The sequence below is a fragment of the Anolis sagrei genome, chromosome 2 (genome assembly GCF_037176765.1).
Source record: "Anolis sagrei isolate rAnoSag1 chromosome 2, rAnoSag1.mat, whole genome shotgun sequence".
Classification (NCBI taxonomy): domain Eukaryota; kingdom Metazoa; phylum Chordata; class Lepidosauria; order Squamata; family Dactyloidae; genus Anolis; species Anolis sagrei.
In genome coordinates this window covers 10,549,119-10,564,326 of record NC_090022.1, presented here as the reverse complement: position 1 = coordinate 10,564,326, position 15,208 = coordinate 10,549,119, and the positions used below count along the sequence as shown (strand labels likewise).

The 15,208-nt window shown below is 44.7% G+C and overlaps 2 protein-coding genes across 2 annotated transcripts in view; one reads left to right on the top strand and one right to left on the bottom strand.

The window, feature by feature from the left end:
- Positions 1-15,208, top strand: part of LOC132765774 (zinc finger protein 850-like) — a 1,095,673-nt gene that overhangs the window by 110,666 nt on the left and 969,799 nt on the right. The gene's annotated exons all lie outside the window — the stretch shown is intronic.
- The window catches only part of LOC132765771 (zinc finger protein 585A-like), a 47,787-nt gene continuing 33,833 nt past the window's right edge, over positions 1,255-15,208 (bottom strand). Inside the window, exons 6-12 of the mRNA XM_067465599.1 lie at positions 12,178-13,409; positions 7,309-7,584; positions 6,619-7,089; positions 6,127-6,253; positions 4,279-4,349; positions 3,163-3,289; positions 1,255-2,770 (exon numbers count right to left, since the gene is read on the bottom strand). Coding sequence (XP_067321700.1) covers positions 1,698-2,770; positions 3,163-3,289; positions 4,279-4,349; positions 6,127-6,253; positions 6,619-7,089; positions 7,309-7,584; positions 12,178-13,409 — 3,377 coding nt within the window. The 3' untranslated portion in view covers positions 1,255-1,697. The remainder of the gene's footprint in view (positions 2,771-3,162; positions 3,290-4,278; positions 4,350-6,126; positions 6,254-6,618; positions 7,090-7,308; positions 7,585-12,177; positions 13,410-15,208) is intronic.

Sequence of the window (15,208 nt, the reverse complement as noted above, 5' to 3'; positions counted from 1 at the left end):
GCACAATTCAAGGTGCTGGCTTTAGCCTATAAAGCCCTAAACGGTTCTGGCCCTGCTTACCTCTCCGAACGCATCTCCACCTATGAACCGACGAGGACGCTAAGATCGTCCGGGGAGGCCCTGCTCTCGGTCCCGCCTGCGTCGCAGGCGCGGCTGGCGGGGACGAGAGACAGGGCCTTCTCGGTGGTGGCCCCTCGGCTATGGAATGCCCTACCCGTAGACATCAGGCTGGCCCCTTCGTTGCTGGAGTTCCGGAGGAAGGTCAAGACGTGGCTCTATGAACAGGCGTTCGGTCAACAAGGCAACTGAACTCATGAAGACGGTATAAATGAACAAAGGAATGGTAGAAGGATTATGAGAACGGAATCTGATTTTACTGAGGCGTTGATGACCACGTTGTTGTCTTGTATTGTCTGTTGTGTATGTTGTGTTTTAATCTAATTGTTATTGTTATATAAATTGCATTGTAAACCGCATTGAGTCGCCGATTTAGGCTGAAAAATGCGGTATAAAAATAAAGCAAATAAATAAATAAATAAATAAACTGCTAGGTTGGCAGTAGCTGGGGCTAACAGCGCGAGCTCACCCCACTCCCAAGATTCATGCCGGCCCTACAGCAACTTCAGCAGCTCAGTAGTTTAATCCACTGCACCACCAGGGGCTCCTGTTTTTTAATTGTATCCACGAGACCCCATATTGCCTACTCCTGAAATATAATCCTAGAGCTGGAAGAGACCCTCAAGGGCCACCCAGTCCAAACCCCCTGCCATGCACTCCCAATAGACAGCTTATAGAATCATAGAGTTGGAAGAGACCTCATGGGCCATCCAGTCCAACCCCATTCTGCCAAGAAGCAGGAATATTGCATTCAAAGCACCCCTGTGGAAAAGCCTCCAGTGAAGGAGACTCCGAGGCAGCCTCTGTCACCCTCCAACAGCTCTTACTCTCAGCCTATAACAAACTCAAGGATATATAACATGGTTCATTCTAAAATAACAAGGCACATGTTTTTCAATGTAACGTGTATTAAAAGTGTGTGTGCTAGGAGCAGGGAAACAGTTAGTAAATTCTAGCCAGAGTTACATTTTGCATGGCAAGGGAAATAATAGCGCAAGCATCTTTTCCTTTGGCTTGGCCTTCACAGAAGGACTGTGTTCAATTCTGGAATCCCAGCGGAAAAACAATACTCACAAATTGGAACTTCACAACCAAGGTGGCAAAGGAGCTGGAAACTAAGCCCAGAGGAACAATTAATGGAATTACAAATGGTTTATTTTTAAAATCGTATTTAACCCTATGAAGGATTGTAACAGGGAGGCTTGCTTTCTGCTGCTCCAAGAACAGGAACCCAATGTAGGGATTTAAATGACAAGAACGGGGACTCCACCAAATGTTAGGCAGAACTTCTCAAAGGGCTCTGTTTGAAATCAGATGTGAACAGAGGAAAGGCAGTCCAGTCCCATGGTGATACCAATGTCCAGGGGAGCAGAAGAGTTCTCCACAACAGTCCTAAGTCAAACAAAGCAGCAAAACTGAACAACAGTTCGAAACCAAGAAGACGGTTGACTAAGAGCTCTGTCCAAAGTCAAGCCAAGTGCTGCTTGAAGCCAAGGGAATTACACTTGTTCATGTTGAATGTATAATCTACAGGGCCAGAAAATCAACAACCTGCAATTTCCCTGTTGCAATTCATTTTATTAGTTTTCCCCCAGCTCTTTGGATGTTTTCTCTCCTGTATGTAGTCTCTGATGGTTCAAAAAGTATGAACCCCGAACAAAACATTTCCCACACTCCTGGCATTGGTATAGCTTCTTTCCTGTGTGGAGTCTTTTATGCTTCACCACGTTTGAACTCTCAGCAAACCATTTCCCACACTCCTGACATTGATATGGTTTCTCTCCTGTGTGGAGTCTTTTATGCCTCACCAAGGCTGAACTGTCAGCAAAATATTTCCCACACTCCTGGCATTGGTATGGCTTCTCCCCTGTGTGGAGTCTTTTGTGCCTCAAGAAGTGTGAACTGTAAGCAAAATATTTCCCACACTCCTGGCATTGGTATGGCTTCTCTCCTGTGTGGAGTCTTTTGTGCCTCACCAAGTGGGAACTGTAAGCAAAACATTTCCCACACTCATGGCATTGGTATGGCTTCTCTCCTGTGTGGAGTCTTTTGTGGCTCACCAACGCTGAACTGTGAGCAAAACATTTCTCACACTCCTGGCATTGATATGGCTTCTCTCCTGTGTGGAGTCTTTTGTGGCTCAACAAAGCTGAACTGTCAGCAAAACATTTCCCACACTCCTGGCATTGGTATGGCTTCTCTCCTGTGTGGAGTCTTTTGTGCCTCACCAAGTATGAACTGTAAGCAAAACATTTCCCACACTCCTGGCATTGGTGGGGCTTCTCTCCTGTGTGGTGTCTTTTGTGCTCCACCAATTGTGAACTCTGGATAAACGATTTACCACACTCCTGGCTTATGAAATCCTCAGTTTCTTCACAGATTTCTTGTTGGAACAGATCTGGCAATTTGTAAACAACCACACAATTTGCTGATTCTTTCAATTTAAGATGGCTTTTCCCAGCATGCAGTCTTTTGTGATGCACAAGTGCCATACTCTGGGTAAAACACTGCCCACCTACATTGCATTTGTAGGGCTTCTCTCTGGCAGAATCTTCATTTTCTTGGTGGGTTTGCTGGTGTCTAGGAAGGCCTCTGTTGTGTCCTAAATGCTTCCTGTGTTTGGTGCATACATTGCTCTTCTTCCAGTTATCTGCTGTGAAGAAGGAGGACAGAAAAAATTATTCCTCAGCATGAGTGATGAAATAAATGGGACAAGAAGTGGTTTGAAATTGCCCTTAAAACAACATTGGTATGGCTTCTCCCCTGTGTGGAGTCTTTTGTGCCTCAAGAAGTGTGAACTGTAAGCAAGATATGGAGGAAAATAAGATATAAAGACTGTCCCCTCTACATCCCTTGTTTAGCAAGGATGGACACCGTTTGACTGCCTGCAGTCTGTAAGGTGGAGATAAATAACGTATGTTCCAGAAGCTACCAGTTCCTCGGCCTAGCCCAGTTTTTTATTCTGTCTCCTCTCTGGGGAATGGATGCCTTTTCCTGGGATACTGCATTTTGAAATAGAAATCCCCATCACTGAGGGAGCCTTACCAAGAGAGTCTACAATCCCATGAATCTCTTCCATGATTTGCACGTGCAAGACTTTCTGATCAGGACTCAGGAGAGCCCACTCCTCCAAAGAGAAATGGACAGCCACGTCCTCAAAGGCGATTGGGCCCTGGCGGAAAAAGAAAATATCTCCTCTTCAACAAGAAATCAATAAGAAAGATGTGGAACAACACTGGGCCCAGGACAGAACCCTGCAGTACCTCACTAGTCCCTTCTTTCCGGAATGAAGAGGACCCACTGGTGAGAACCCTTTGTCCACTCATGAAGATAGCGACAAACTTTGCCTCCTCCAGTCTGCTGGGATTCCTCCTGTTCTACCTTTACCCTATCCTCTGTGAGCATTTCACCACCTTCTCCAGGCAGAGACCCAATTCTTGGCTCGTTTTTTCTTCCTCTACTGACACAACCAAAGAACCCTCTTTTATTGTATTGTCGAAGGCTTTCATGGCCGGAATCACTGGGTTGTTGTAGGTATTTTCGGGCTATATGGCCATGGTCTAGAGGCATTCTCTCCTGATGTTTCGCCTGCATCTATGGCAAGCATCCTCAGAGGTAGTGAGGTCTGTTGGAAGTAGGAAAAAGGGTTTATATATCTGTGGAATGACCAGGGTGGGACAAAGGACTCTTGTCTGCTGGAGCTAGGTGTGAATGTTTCAACTGACCACCTTGATTAGTATTTGATTGCCTGGCAGTGCCTGGAGCAATCTTTTGTTGATAGGTGATTATTGTTTTCAATCTCTCTGGCAAGCCTAAGCTCCTTTTCTGCTTTAGCTTGTTAGACCTTTTCCCTACTTATGCTGGTGGTTAGTCATTTGAATTCTTTGGTATTCCCCCCCCCCCCCTTTCCTTTTCTTGTACACATCCCTTTTGAATCTTAGCTCAGTTGAAAGTTCTTTGAACATCCATTCTTGTTTCTTTAGATTTCTCTTACTTGTTTCCCTTCTTGTTGGTGATGTTTGCAATTGTGCCTTCCCTATCTCACTTTTAAGAGACTTCAATTCAATCTTTTCTGTTTCAAGAGATGTTTGATGGTTAAGCCTGGAACAAATGACCCCCAGGCAGCTCCCTTCCTCCTCTCCCAGGAATCCTTCTGCTTACCTGATTCAGTTCCACTCCATCACAAAGGGGAAGAAGCGACTGAGGATTTGGCCACAACATCATTCCAGCCCCTGAGAGAGAGAGAGAGAGAGAGAGAGAGAGAGAGCAAGGGGTGGAAAGCTGAACACGTAAACATGTCTCAGAGGTCACAATTACAGTCCTAGAATCATAGAATCATAGAATTGGAAGAGACCTCATGGGCCATCCAGTCCAACCTCTGCCAAGAAGCAGGAAAATCACATTCAAAGCACCTCCGACAGATGGCCATCCAGCCTCTGTTTAAAAGCCTCCACCACACTTTGAGCTCTCACAGTTAGGAAGTTCTTCCTCGTGTTCAAGTAGAATCTTCTTTCCTGTTGGCTCATGTTCAACTTGTCGTCCATGAAGACTTCATGATCTTTTTCACACGTACTGCTGTCGAGCCAGGCATCTCCTGTTCTGTCTCTTTGCATGTCATTCTTTTGTCCAAGTGGAGTATCTTGCGTTTTTCCCTGTTGAACTTCATTCTGTTAGTTTTGGCCCATCTCGCCAATCTGTCAAGATCATTTTGAATTCTGCTTCTGTTTTCTGGAGTATTGGCTCTCCCTCCCAATCTGGTCCTGTCAGCAAACTTGATGATCATGCCTTTTAACCCCTAAGTCATGAATAAAGATGTTGAACAAAACTGTAACCATAGATGGAACTCTGCGCCACTCCACTCATCCTAAACAGAAACATAAGAGGGAATGAAACTAAGAACGCGGGAGCATTCAACAGCCGAAGAATATGTAAAATTTTAGGGTTTAGGACTTTATCTGGCCAACAGTGCTGTGAACAGATTGGACTGAAACTAGTACTGGGCTTGGTATTTCAATTGACTAAAGTTATTCTTTGTTGTCTGTTTGTCTTCCAGCTCAGTTTCAGGGCTCATCTTAGCTTCGTCCCACCTAGAAACATACTGAAGAGCTGAATTTTCAGTCCTATTCATCTGAAAATTTTGAATGTGATTTGAATGTGCTTTGAATGCAATTTTCCTGCTTCTTAGTAGGTGGTTGGACCCATGAGGCCTCTTCCAACTATATGATTCTATGCTTTTAGTCTAATGCAGAAGTATTGCAAATAATAATAATAATAATAATAATAATAATTATTATTATTATTTCTTACCCGCCTCTCCTTGCAACTTACAACACAATTTGAAACACAACAAGATGAGTCCACAGCAAACAAGTTCACTCTGCTGGCTGTTGTATTGAATCACACGTTGAACACTTCCCAAGTGTCTAGGACTGAGTGATGTATCGGCAAATAATGAGTGCAGATCCCAGCAAGGTGGCCTTTTGCAGCTGGCAGATGGAAATCTTGTCAGTGCCAATTGTGTTTAAGTGCAAGCCAAGGTCTTTAGGTACTGCTCTCAGTGTGCCGATCACCACTGGGACCACCTTGACTGGCTTGTGCCAGAGTTTGCGGTTTGATCTTTAAATCCTCATATTTTGTCAACTTTTCTAGTTGTTTCTCTTCAATCCTGCTGTCACCTGGGATTGCAACATCAACGATCCACACTCTGTTTTTTAACACGCCTCTCCTTGCGGCTTACAACACAATTAACAAAACAGAACATTCAACAAAAATTCAACAAATATACATATTTCTATAAAAGATTCACATTACAACTGCATTTCTATAAAATTCATATTAAAGTACATAAAACAGACATAAAACAAAGGACATGACTTTAAGATATATACCCATCTCAAGGCCAAATGATTCGCCATATGCACCTTCTCAAGTTCAAACTGTAAATGTGCTACAATCCCTCCAAAGGGGAATTTACACCCACATAAAACATGCAGAGAGGTTCCTTCATACCTCGTGAGGCTGCATCCCCATCTCCTTCCTGCTTGAGCTCCTTCTGCTGGAGGCTCTGGGTGGTGTCCGATGGAGATTTCTCTGATACAGGGACATTACACTGGGCTTCGACGCAGTTATTGTGGGCCTGGAAGAGCACAGAGTATTCCAGAAATAGTATGGAGAAAGTTTAAAAAAATTCACAGACCTATGTGCAGAAACTGCATGGACTTTTTAAAAAGAATAAAACGATTTTGAAACAAATGCCACATTCCCCCTCCCATCATTTTCAACATTATATCTGGAGGTAAACACATTTGAGTAGAGCAGCAACCAAACTTACAGCAAATATGGAGGTGAGAGCAGGAGGGGCAGAGCAGGTGGGAAAAGAGGCCGAGGGAGCAGAGTCCGGCTTCTCCCTCACATCGGTCCCATCTCGGAAGGAAGGCAGGATGTAGGTATAATCTGCCCGTCAGTCCCAAGGTGAGTGAAGCCAAGAGGCAATGCTCTCACCTGTCCTTCCTGCTTCTCGTCCTCTTCCCGACTCAGGAGGAAGCCTTCCGCCAGGGCCACCGCCTGGGAAGAGGTCTCTGCCCCACACTCTCGGACCCAGCTCCCCATCTCTGGGGGCAGGATGCTCAGGAACTGCTCCAGGATCACCAGGTCCAGCATCTCCGCCTTGGTGTGTTGCTCTGGCTTCAGCCACTGGCGGCAGAGAGAGTGGAGGCGGCTGCAAACCTCTCTGGGTCCCTCGCCCTCTCGGAAGGAGGAATGCCTGAATGCCAGGAATGTCTGCATAATTCTTTCCCAGATTTCCCCACTGTTCCTGGGGGCCATGCCTGCTTCAGGTCCAGGTGAGTTGGGTCTCTCCATGTTGGAACCACTCATTGATGAAAACTGGATCCAAGATGCTTTTCCTCCTTTTTCTCTGAAATCCCTCAACATGCTCTGCTCCAAAATTCTCAGCCAACATGCACATTTCCTCTGTGAAAGAAAGGCAGAAGTAGACAACAGGCTTCAAGATGCTTTTTCTTGGAGATTATAAACCAAGCCCTATATTTATTTATTTCGGAGCCAGGTAATGCTGGGCCCTCCTTCCACTTGGGCCTCTGCTTCTCCAGACCCACCTGGCCTCCTATTGAGGTCCCATTCTGTCCCAACCCCTCTTTGGCCCTTTGGAGAAGGTCTGGGAAGAAGACTCACCAGAAGGAGAAGGAGACAGGCTGCAAGGAGGAGGAGGAGGAAGAAGAAGGAGAGGCCAAAGGGGGAAACTCCTCTCTCCCAGCCGGGCAAGGAAGGGTGAAGGGGAGGGAGTTTGGTTCCTAGAGGGACAGAAAAGATGGGTCTAAGGAGGCCCACTTCCTTCCTGCATCTCTGGGAACCACACTCCCACCCCTTAACCCTTCCTTGACCAGCATTACATTGGAAGGAGGGGAAAGAGCATCTCTCCAAAGCCCTGGAACCAAAGGACTGAAGATGAAGGCAGAGACAGAGTCATGGAAGAACAATTCCCAATTCATAGGATAGTTAGATAGAGATCTTCTCTCCCTGCCCAACCCTTGCTGCCCAATCCCACTGAACATTAAGGGGAATCCATCCATCCAGGGAGCAGAGCAGAGCCTCCATCTACACAACAGAGAAAGAAGGTCTCAGCTTGGGGTCAAGTCCCAGGGCTCCCTTTTCCCAAGGAGGAGGAACACAGGCTTGGGTGGGAGACACAACCAAAGCACCCACCACAAGCAGGTTGTTCCTTGCCCACGGCCTTGAAGGAATCCCCTGCTGCAATGGCTGCTCTCCAAAACAGGACTATGCTAATGCAGGGAAATCTCAATTCAGAGTTTTGTTAGAAGGGTGTCACTGGTTTCCGCATTTCAGTTTTGCACAGGACTACTGTTGAGATTAACTTCACAATTCAGCAGCAGATCAGTTGCACAACTTCAGCGCTTTCCAGCAGCATCTTCCTGCACTGTATTCTCAGTCATAGATAGATACGTTTTATTGATTGGCCTATTGGCCGTATCAAAACATTTAACACATAAAACAATTAACACATAGTCATACATAGTCATGCATGCAACATACAACCCTCGGTATAAAAGGAGTTAAAATAAACAAGCTGTCAACAGGATCTCGTTCAGATCAAATGTCTGCGTCACCTCCACAGTTTACCCCAATTGATTCTAAATGTGCAATTCTCAGCTGTGTTGCTTTGAATAGAAAAAGGGCTGTTTTGTGTGTTATTTTATGTATGGTCCAAGGCAATCCTCCACCTCTGGTGCTCCACAAATACAAAATCGTTCGTTGTATGGGACTTGATTAAACCTTCCGTGCTTGTCCATTGTATCCACCTGTTCAAAACGAGCTCTGGTAAATACCCTCCTAAGGTGTTTAGGCATTTCTGTTTTTAGATATCGAGCTGTTTGGAAAGTATGTTTAAAGCCACGGTAGTCCACGCTCTGGTTACATCCCGTTTAGACTACTGCAACGCTCTCTACGTGGGGTTGCCTTTGAAGACAGCTCGGAAGCTCCAACTAGTCCAACGCCATGATTTTAACAGGAGCGGAGCGCAGGGAGCATACAATCCCCCTGTTGCGCCAACTCCACTGGCTACCGATCTGCTACCGGGCTGAATTCAAAGTGCTGGCGTTGGCCTTTAAAGCCCTAAATGGTTCCGGCCCAAGCTACCTATCTGACCGCATCTCTGCCTGTGAACCCACCAGGACTTTGAGATCTTCCGGGGAGGCCCTGCTCTCGATCCCGCCTGCTTCTCAAGCTCGGCTGGCGGGGACGAGAGATAGGGCCTTCTCGGTGGTGGCTCCTCGGCTGTGGAACGCCCTTCCTACGGACATTAGACTAGCACCATCTCTAATGGTATTCCGCAAAAAGGTGAAGACCTGGATGTTTGTGCAGGCGTTTGAGTAATTTAGTGCAATCTGGTAATGGAACATAGGAATGGAACAATGGACGACGAACCTGGACTACGCTTGGATGATGAGAAGATTGGGTTGCATTGTAATTGCTTATTGGTAATTTATGGATAATGTGTTAAGTCAATTGTTATATGTTGTATGGAACCACTGCTGTTTCTACTGTTTTTACTGTTTGTGAACCGCCATGAGTCGCCTTCGGGCTTGAGATACAGCGGTATAGAAGCAAAGTAAATAAATAAATAAATAAATAAATAAATAAATAAAGCGGCCTAACCATTTCAGTGAGCCAGCTTTACTGAGGGTAGCGATGTCTTTTTGGCCTTCTATATCCAATACTCGTTGAGCAACTATTTTTGGGTCTAACTCTTCTAAGAGATTCGGATACCGAGTCGGAAGTCCACAGCTCCTGATGTATTCTCAGTCAACTGCTCCCACAGCCTGCAGTCACTCTGGAACCTTTTGCAGACACTTGAGCACATGCCCGGCCATTGTCAGTTTTACCACTGTCTTTCCCCCAGTCTAGATGATATTACAGACTTACCACAGCATACAGTTATCTCTTGTCTTAGCAGACAGGTTCTTTTAATTACATATAGCCTTCATAGAATAATAGAATCATAGAATAGAATCATAGAAACAAAAGAGTTGGAAGAGACCTCTTGGGCCATCCAGTCCAACCCCATTCTGCCAATAAGCAGGAATATTGCATTCAAATCACCCTGACAGATGGCCATCCATCCTCTGTTTAAAAGCTTCCAAAGAAGGATCCTCCACCACACTCCGGGGCAGAGAGTTCCACTGCTGAACGGCTCTCACAGTCAGGAAGTTCTTCCTCATGTTCAGGTGGGATCTCCTCTCTTGTAGTTTGAAGCCATTGTTCCATGCCTTTGCTCCTCAATCCATTGAACTGGTTGAAGATGGAAAATAGCAATGCTGGTTCCCGCACACTGTGTATCACAGACATGACTTTGAAAACAAGCAACCCCAGAGGCACCAACACAAAATATACCCAGCAACAATAGTACGGCTGATAACCTGCTACTAGGAAAACCATTGAAATATTGTTGAAGGCTTTCATGGCCGGAATCACTGGGTTGTTGTAGGTTTTTTCGGGCTGTATGGCCATATTCTAGAGGCATTATTCTGACAACCTGGCTTTTGTAATTGTCTGATATTGTATGATCTGTATTTTAATGTATTTTGTATTAATGTAGGTAGGTAGGTAGTCCCCTGACATTAAGTCCAGTCATGTCTGACTCTGGGGTGTGGTGCTCATCTCCATTTCTAAGCCGAAGAGCCAGCGTTGTCCGGAGACACCTCCAAGGTCATGTGGCCACTGGCATAACTGCATGGAGCGCTGTTACCTTCCCGCCGGAGCGGTACCAATTGATCTACTCACATTAATGTATTATTGTGTTATGATGCTATTATGTTTACTATATTTGTGTTGAATTTTCTGCTGTTAGCTGGCCTGAGTCCCTCTTCGGAGGTCAAGAAGAGCGGGTTATAAAAGCTCTAAATAAATAAATAAATAAATAAATTAACATGGCCATACAGCCTGAAAAAAACTACAACAACCCATTTTCCAAGATAGTTTACTCAGTCCCGAGGTATGAGCAGAGCCTCTAATAAGAGCCACAACAACTCTTATTTCCAAGGAAAATAACACCAGAGAATCAGGGAGCCCTTGATGGGAAGGAAAGGAAGACAGGAGGAAATTGGAAGGAGGGAAGATGGAAGGAAAAGAAAAAAGGAGGAAAGGAAAAGAAAGTGGGGGGGAAGGAAAGGAGGGAGGGAAAGCTAGGAAGAAAGGAAAAGGAAGGAAAAAGAATGACACAGGAAAAGAAAAAAGCGATGTTTTATTTCGTGTTAAAAGCACTGCATACAGAGATAAGTTTAAAACTGATACAATAAATGGATCACAAGCTGCAAAATAGATTTAGACCCAAAAGCAGAGGAGGCGAAGGCAAAGGCTTTTTGGCGTAGGCAGGGAGGCCGAAGCACATCCCATTGCCCCTCCTGCCTGGCCACATTTTGTCATATTGCACGAATGTGAGCCCTAATTTTGGCACAGTCATTTAGCAAGATAAAGTGTGCCATAGATTCACATAAATATCGTAATCTCTTTACTGGTAATTAGATTTTGTCAAGCAAGTGGAAGTGACTATTTGGGAAGCTTGCATTAACTATACAGTGCTTGGACTTCAACTCTCAGGAATCCCAACCAGCTTACTGACTGTTAAGATTTGTGGGAGTTGAAGTTCAAAAGCACTTGGGAGGGCTAAAGTTTGCCCACGCGTGCCTCACACTGACAAAGGCATTTCCCTCATTTATAAGACCCAGGGACAGATCAAAACAGATCAAATTCTCAGTCTATAACAAAATCAATGATACATAATACTGTTAATTCTAAAATACAAGGATCATGTTTTTCAAAAGTGTGTGTGTCAGGAATAGGGAAAGAGCCAGTAAATGCTAGCCAGAGATATGATTTGCACATCAAGGGAAATAATAGTGCAAGCATATTTTCCTCTGGCTTGGTCTCAACAGAAGCACTGTGTTCAATTCTGGAATCCCAGCTGAAAAACAATATTCACAAACTGGAAATTTGCAACCAAGGTGATAAAGGAGCTGGAAACTAGGCCTATGGGAACAAGTGATGGAATTATACATGGTTTCTTTTTATAATAAGTGACATGACAATTAACCCTATGAAGGATTGTCACATGGAGCTTGCTTTCTGCTGCTCCAGAGAAGAGGACGTCAATTTAGGGATTCAAATAACAAGAAAGGGGAATCCACCAAATCTTAGGCAGAAATTATCAAACAGTCCTGTTTGAAATGAGATGTTTACCCACAACGGCTAACCACGGGAAAAGCAGTCCAGTCCCATGGCGATACCGGTGTCCAGAGAAGCAAAAGAGTTCTCCAAAACAGTCCTATGTCAAACAAAGCAGCAGCAACAGCAAAACTGAACAACAGTTCGAAACCAAGAAGATGGTTGACTACGAGCTCAGTCCAAAGTCCAAACTGCTACTTGAAGTAAAGGAAATCACACATGTTCTTCGGGAAATGTTGAACTCTATAGTCTACAGGAACAGAATGTCCACGACCTGCAATTTCCCTGTTGCAATTTATTTTATTGGTTTTGTCCCAGCTCTTTGGATGTTTTCTCGTCCGTATGTAGCATCTGATGGCTCAAAAAGTATGAACTCCGAACAAAAGATTTCCCACACTCCTGGCATTGGTATGGCTTCTCTCTTGTGTGGAGTCTTTCATGGATCACCAAGTTTGAACTGTCAGCAAACCATTTCCCACACTCCTGGCATTGGTATGGCTTCTCTCCTGTGTGGAGTCTTTTGTGCTTCACCAAATGTGAACTGCTAGCAAAACATTTCCCACACTCTTGGCATTGGTATGGCTTCTCTCCTGTGTGGAGCCTTTTGTGCCTTGCCAAGTGTGAACTATAAGCAAAACATCTCCCACAGTCTTGGCATTCATATGGCTTTTCTCCTGTGTGGAATCTTTTGTGCCTCACCAAGGCTGAATTATCAGCAAAACATTTCCCACATTCCTGGCATTCGTATGGCTTCTCTCCTGTGTGGAGTCTTTCGTGGCTCACTAACTGTGAACTGTTAGTAAAACATTTCCCACACTCCGGGCATTGGTATGGCTTCTCTCCTGTGTGGACTCTTTTATGCCTCACCAAGTGGGAACTGTTAGTAAAACATTTCCCACACTCCTGGCATTGGTATGGTTTCTCTCCTGTGTGGATTCTTTTATGCCGCACCAAGTGTGAACTGTCAGCAAAACATTTTCCACACTCCTGGCATTGGTATGGATTCTCTCCTGTGTGGAGTCTTTTGTGGCTCACCAAGTGTGAATTGCGAGTAAAACATTTGCCACACTCCTGGCAATGGTATGGCTTCTCTCCTGTGTGGGATCTCCAGTGACTCACTAATTGCGAACTACAAGCAAAACATTTCCCACACTCCTGGCATTGGTATGGTTTTTCTCCTGTGTGGAGTCTTTTGTGGCTCACTAAGTTTGAACTGTCAGCAAAACATTTCCCACACTCCTGGCATTGGTATGGCTTCTCGCCTGTGTGGGATCTCCAGTGGGTAACTAATTGTGAACTGTAAGTGAAACATTTCCCGCACTCCTGGCATTGGTATGGCTTCTCTCCTGTGTGGAGTCTTTTGTGCCTCACCAAGTCTGAACTACCAGCAAAACATTTTTCACACTCCTGGAATCTGTATGGTTCCTGTTCTGTGAGAAATTTCTCATCTTTCCCACACTTCTGGCTAAAAGATTTCCCACACTTCTGGCATATGAAATCTTCAACTCCTTCAAAGATGTCTTGCTGATTCACATCTGGCAATTTAAATAAATAAATAAACGTTATGTATAGACCGCCAACAAAGAAACATATGAACAAATTCCATCAAAAAAAGACAAGTCTAAAAATAAAAGAACCATTACTATAACATAACACCAAATAGCAATTTAAAAAACCCGAGACCACGCTAACAAACATAATCACATATTATGCATTTAAACAGGATAAAAATTTAAAACAGCTAATACCTTGATTAAAAATAAAATGATTATCCACAACTAATTGGCATAAAAGCAATTCCAGTTTCTAAACAGTTTAATATATCTAAATGATGTTATATGTCAAGATGTATTAGTCTTCCTCCTCTCCATACGCCAGGGTGCAATATGTTTTAAAGGGGAGGAGAGGGGGGGCATTCCAGAGGTGAGAGGTGATCGCGGAGAAGACCCTTTCTCTCATACCCACCAACCATACTAGTGACGGGGGTGGGACCGAGAGTAGGGCCTCCCCCACCAACCGCAGTGTCCGAGTAAGTCTATAAGGGGAGATGCAATCCTTCAAGTAGCCTGGGCCCGAACTGTTTAAGGCAGAGGTCCTCAAACTATGGCCCGAGGGCCAGATACGGCCTTCCAAGGTCATTTACCCGGCCCTCGTTCAGGGTCAACCTAAATCTGAAACTACTTGAAAGCACACAACAACAACAATAACAATCTCATCTCATCAGCCAAAAGCAGGCCCACATTTCCCATTGGAATACTAATATTTATTTATTTATTTACATTATTTCTATCCCGCCCATATCAGCCTGAAGGCAACTCAGGGCGGTAACAGGTTTATATTTGTTAAAATTGTTCTTCAATTTAATTATTGCTTTGTTTTAAAGTGTTTTTGCACTACAAATAAGATATGTGTCGTGTGCATAGGAATTCATTCATTTTTTTCAAATTATAATCCGGCCCTCCAACAGTTTGAAGGACTGTGACCTGACCCTCTTGATAAAAAAGTTTGAGGACCCCTGGTTTAGGGCTTTAAAGGTAATGACCAGAACTTTGTATCTAGCCCAGAAGCAGACAGGCAGCCAGTGTAGTTGCCGTAGAATGGGAGTTGTGCACTCCCTATATGGAGCTCAGGTTAATAATCTGGCTGCCGATCTCTGTCCCAGTTGAATCTTCCGAACCATCACACATAAAGAGTGTTGCAGTAGTCCAAGCAGGATGTGACTAAGGCGATGACTATTATGGCCAAGTCTGGTGTCTCAGGGTATGGGCATAGCTGGCAAACAAGTTTTAACTGTGCAAAGGCACTCCTGGCCAACATCCACACCTGAGATTCCAGGGTCAGTGATGAGTCCAGGATCACCCCCAGACTGAAAACCTGTGTCTTCAGGGCAAGTGTGACCTCATCCAACACAGGCCGTAACCCTGCATCCTGATTCACCTTCCAAGTACCTCTGTCTTGTCTGGATTTAATTTCAACTTGTTAGCCCTCATCCAGTCCATCACTGATGACGGGCACCAGTTCAGGACCAGAACGGCATCCTTGGCATTGGATGGAAACCAGTAATAGAATTGGGTATCATCTGCATAAATCTGTCACTGAACTCCAAAACACTGGATGATCTCTCCCAGTAATTTCATGTAAATATTAAACAGCATGGGGACAGAACTGAACCCTGGGGATCTTACAGGCCAGGAAGTCAAAAAGGAGTCGCCCAGCACACTGTTTAGGGCAGAGGTCCTCAAACTAAGGCCCGGGGGACGGATATGGCCCTCCAAGGTCATTTACCCGGCCCTCGCTCAGGGTCCACCTAAGTCTGAAACTTACACACAACAGC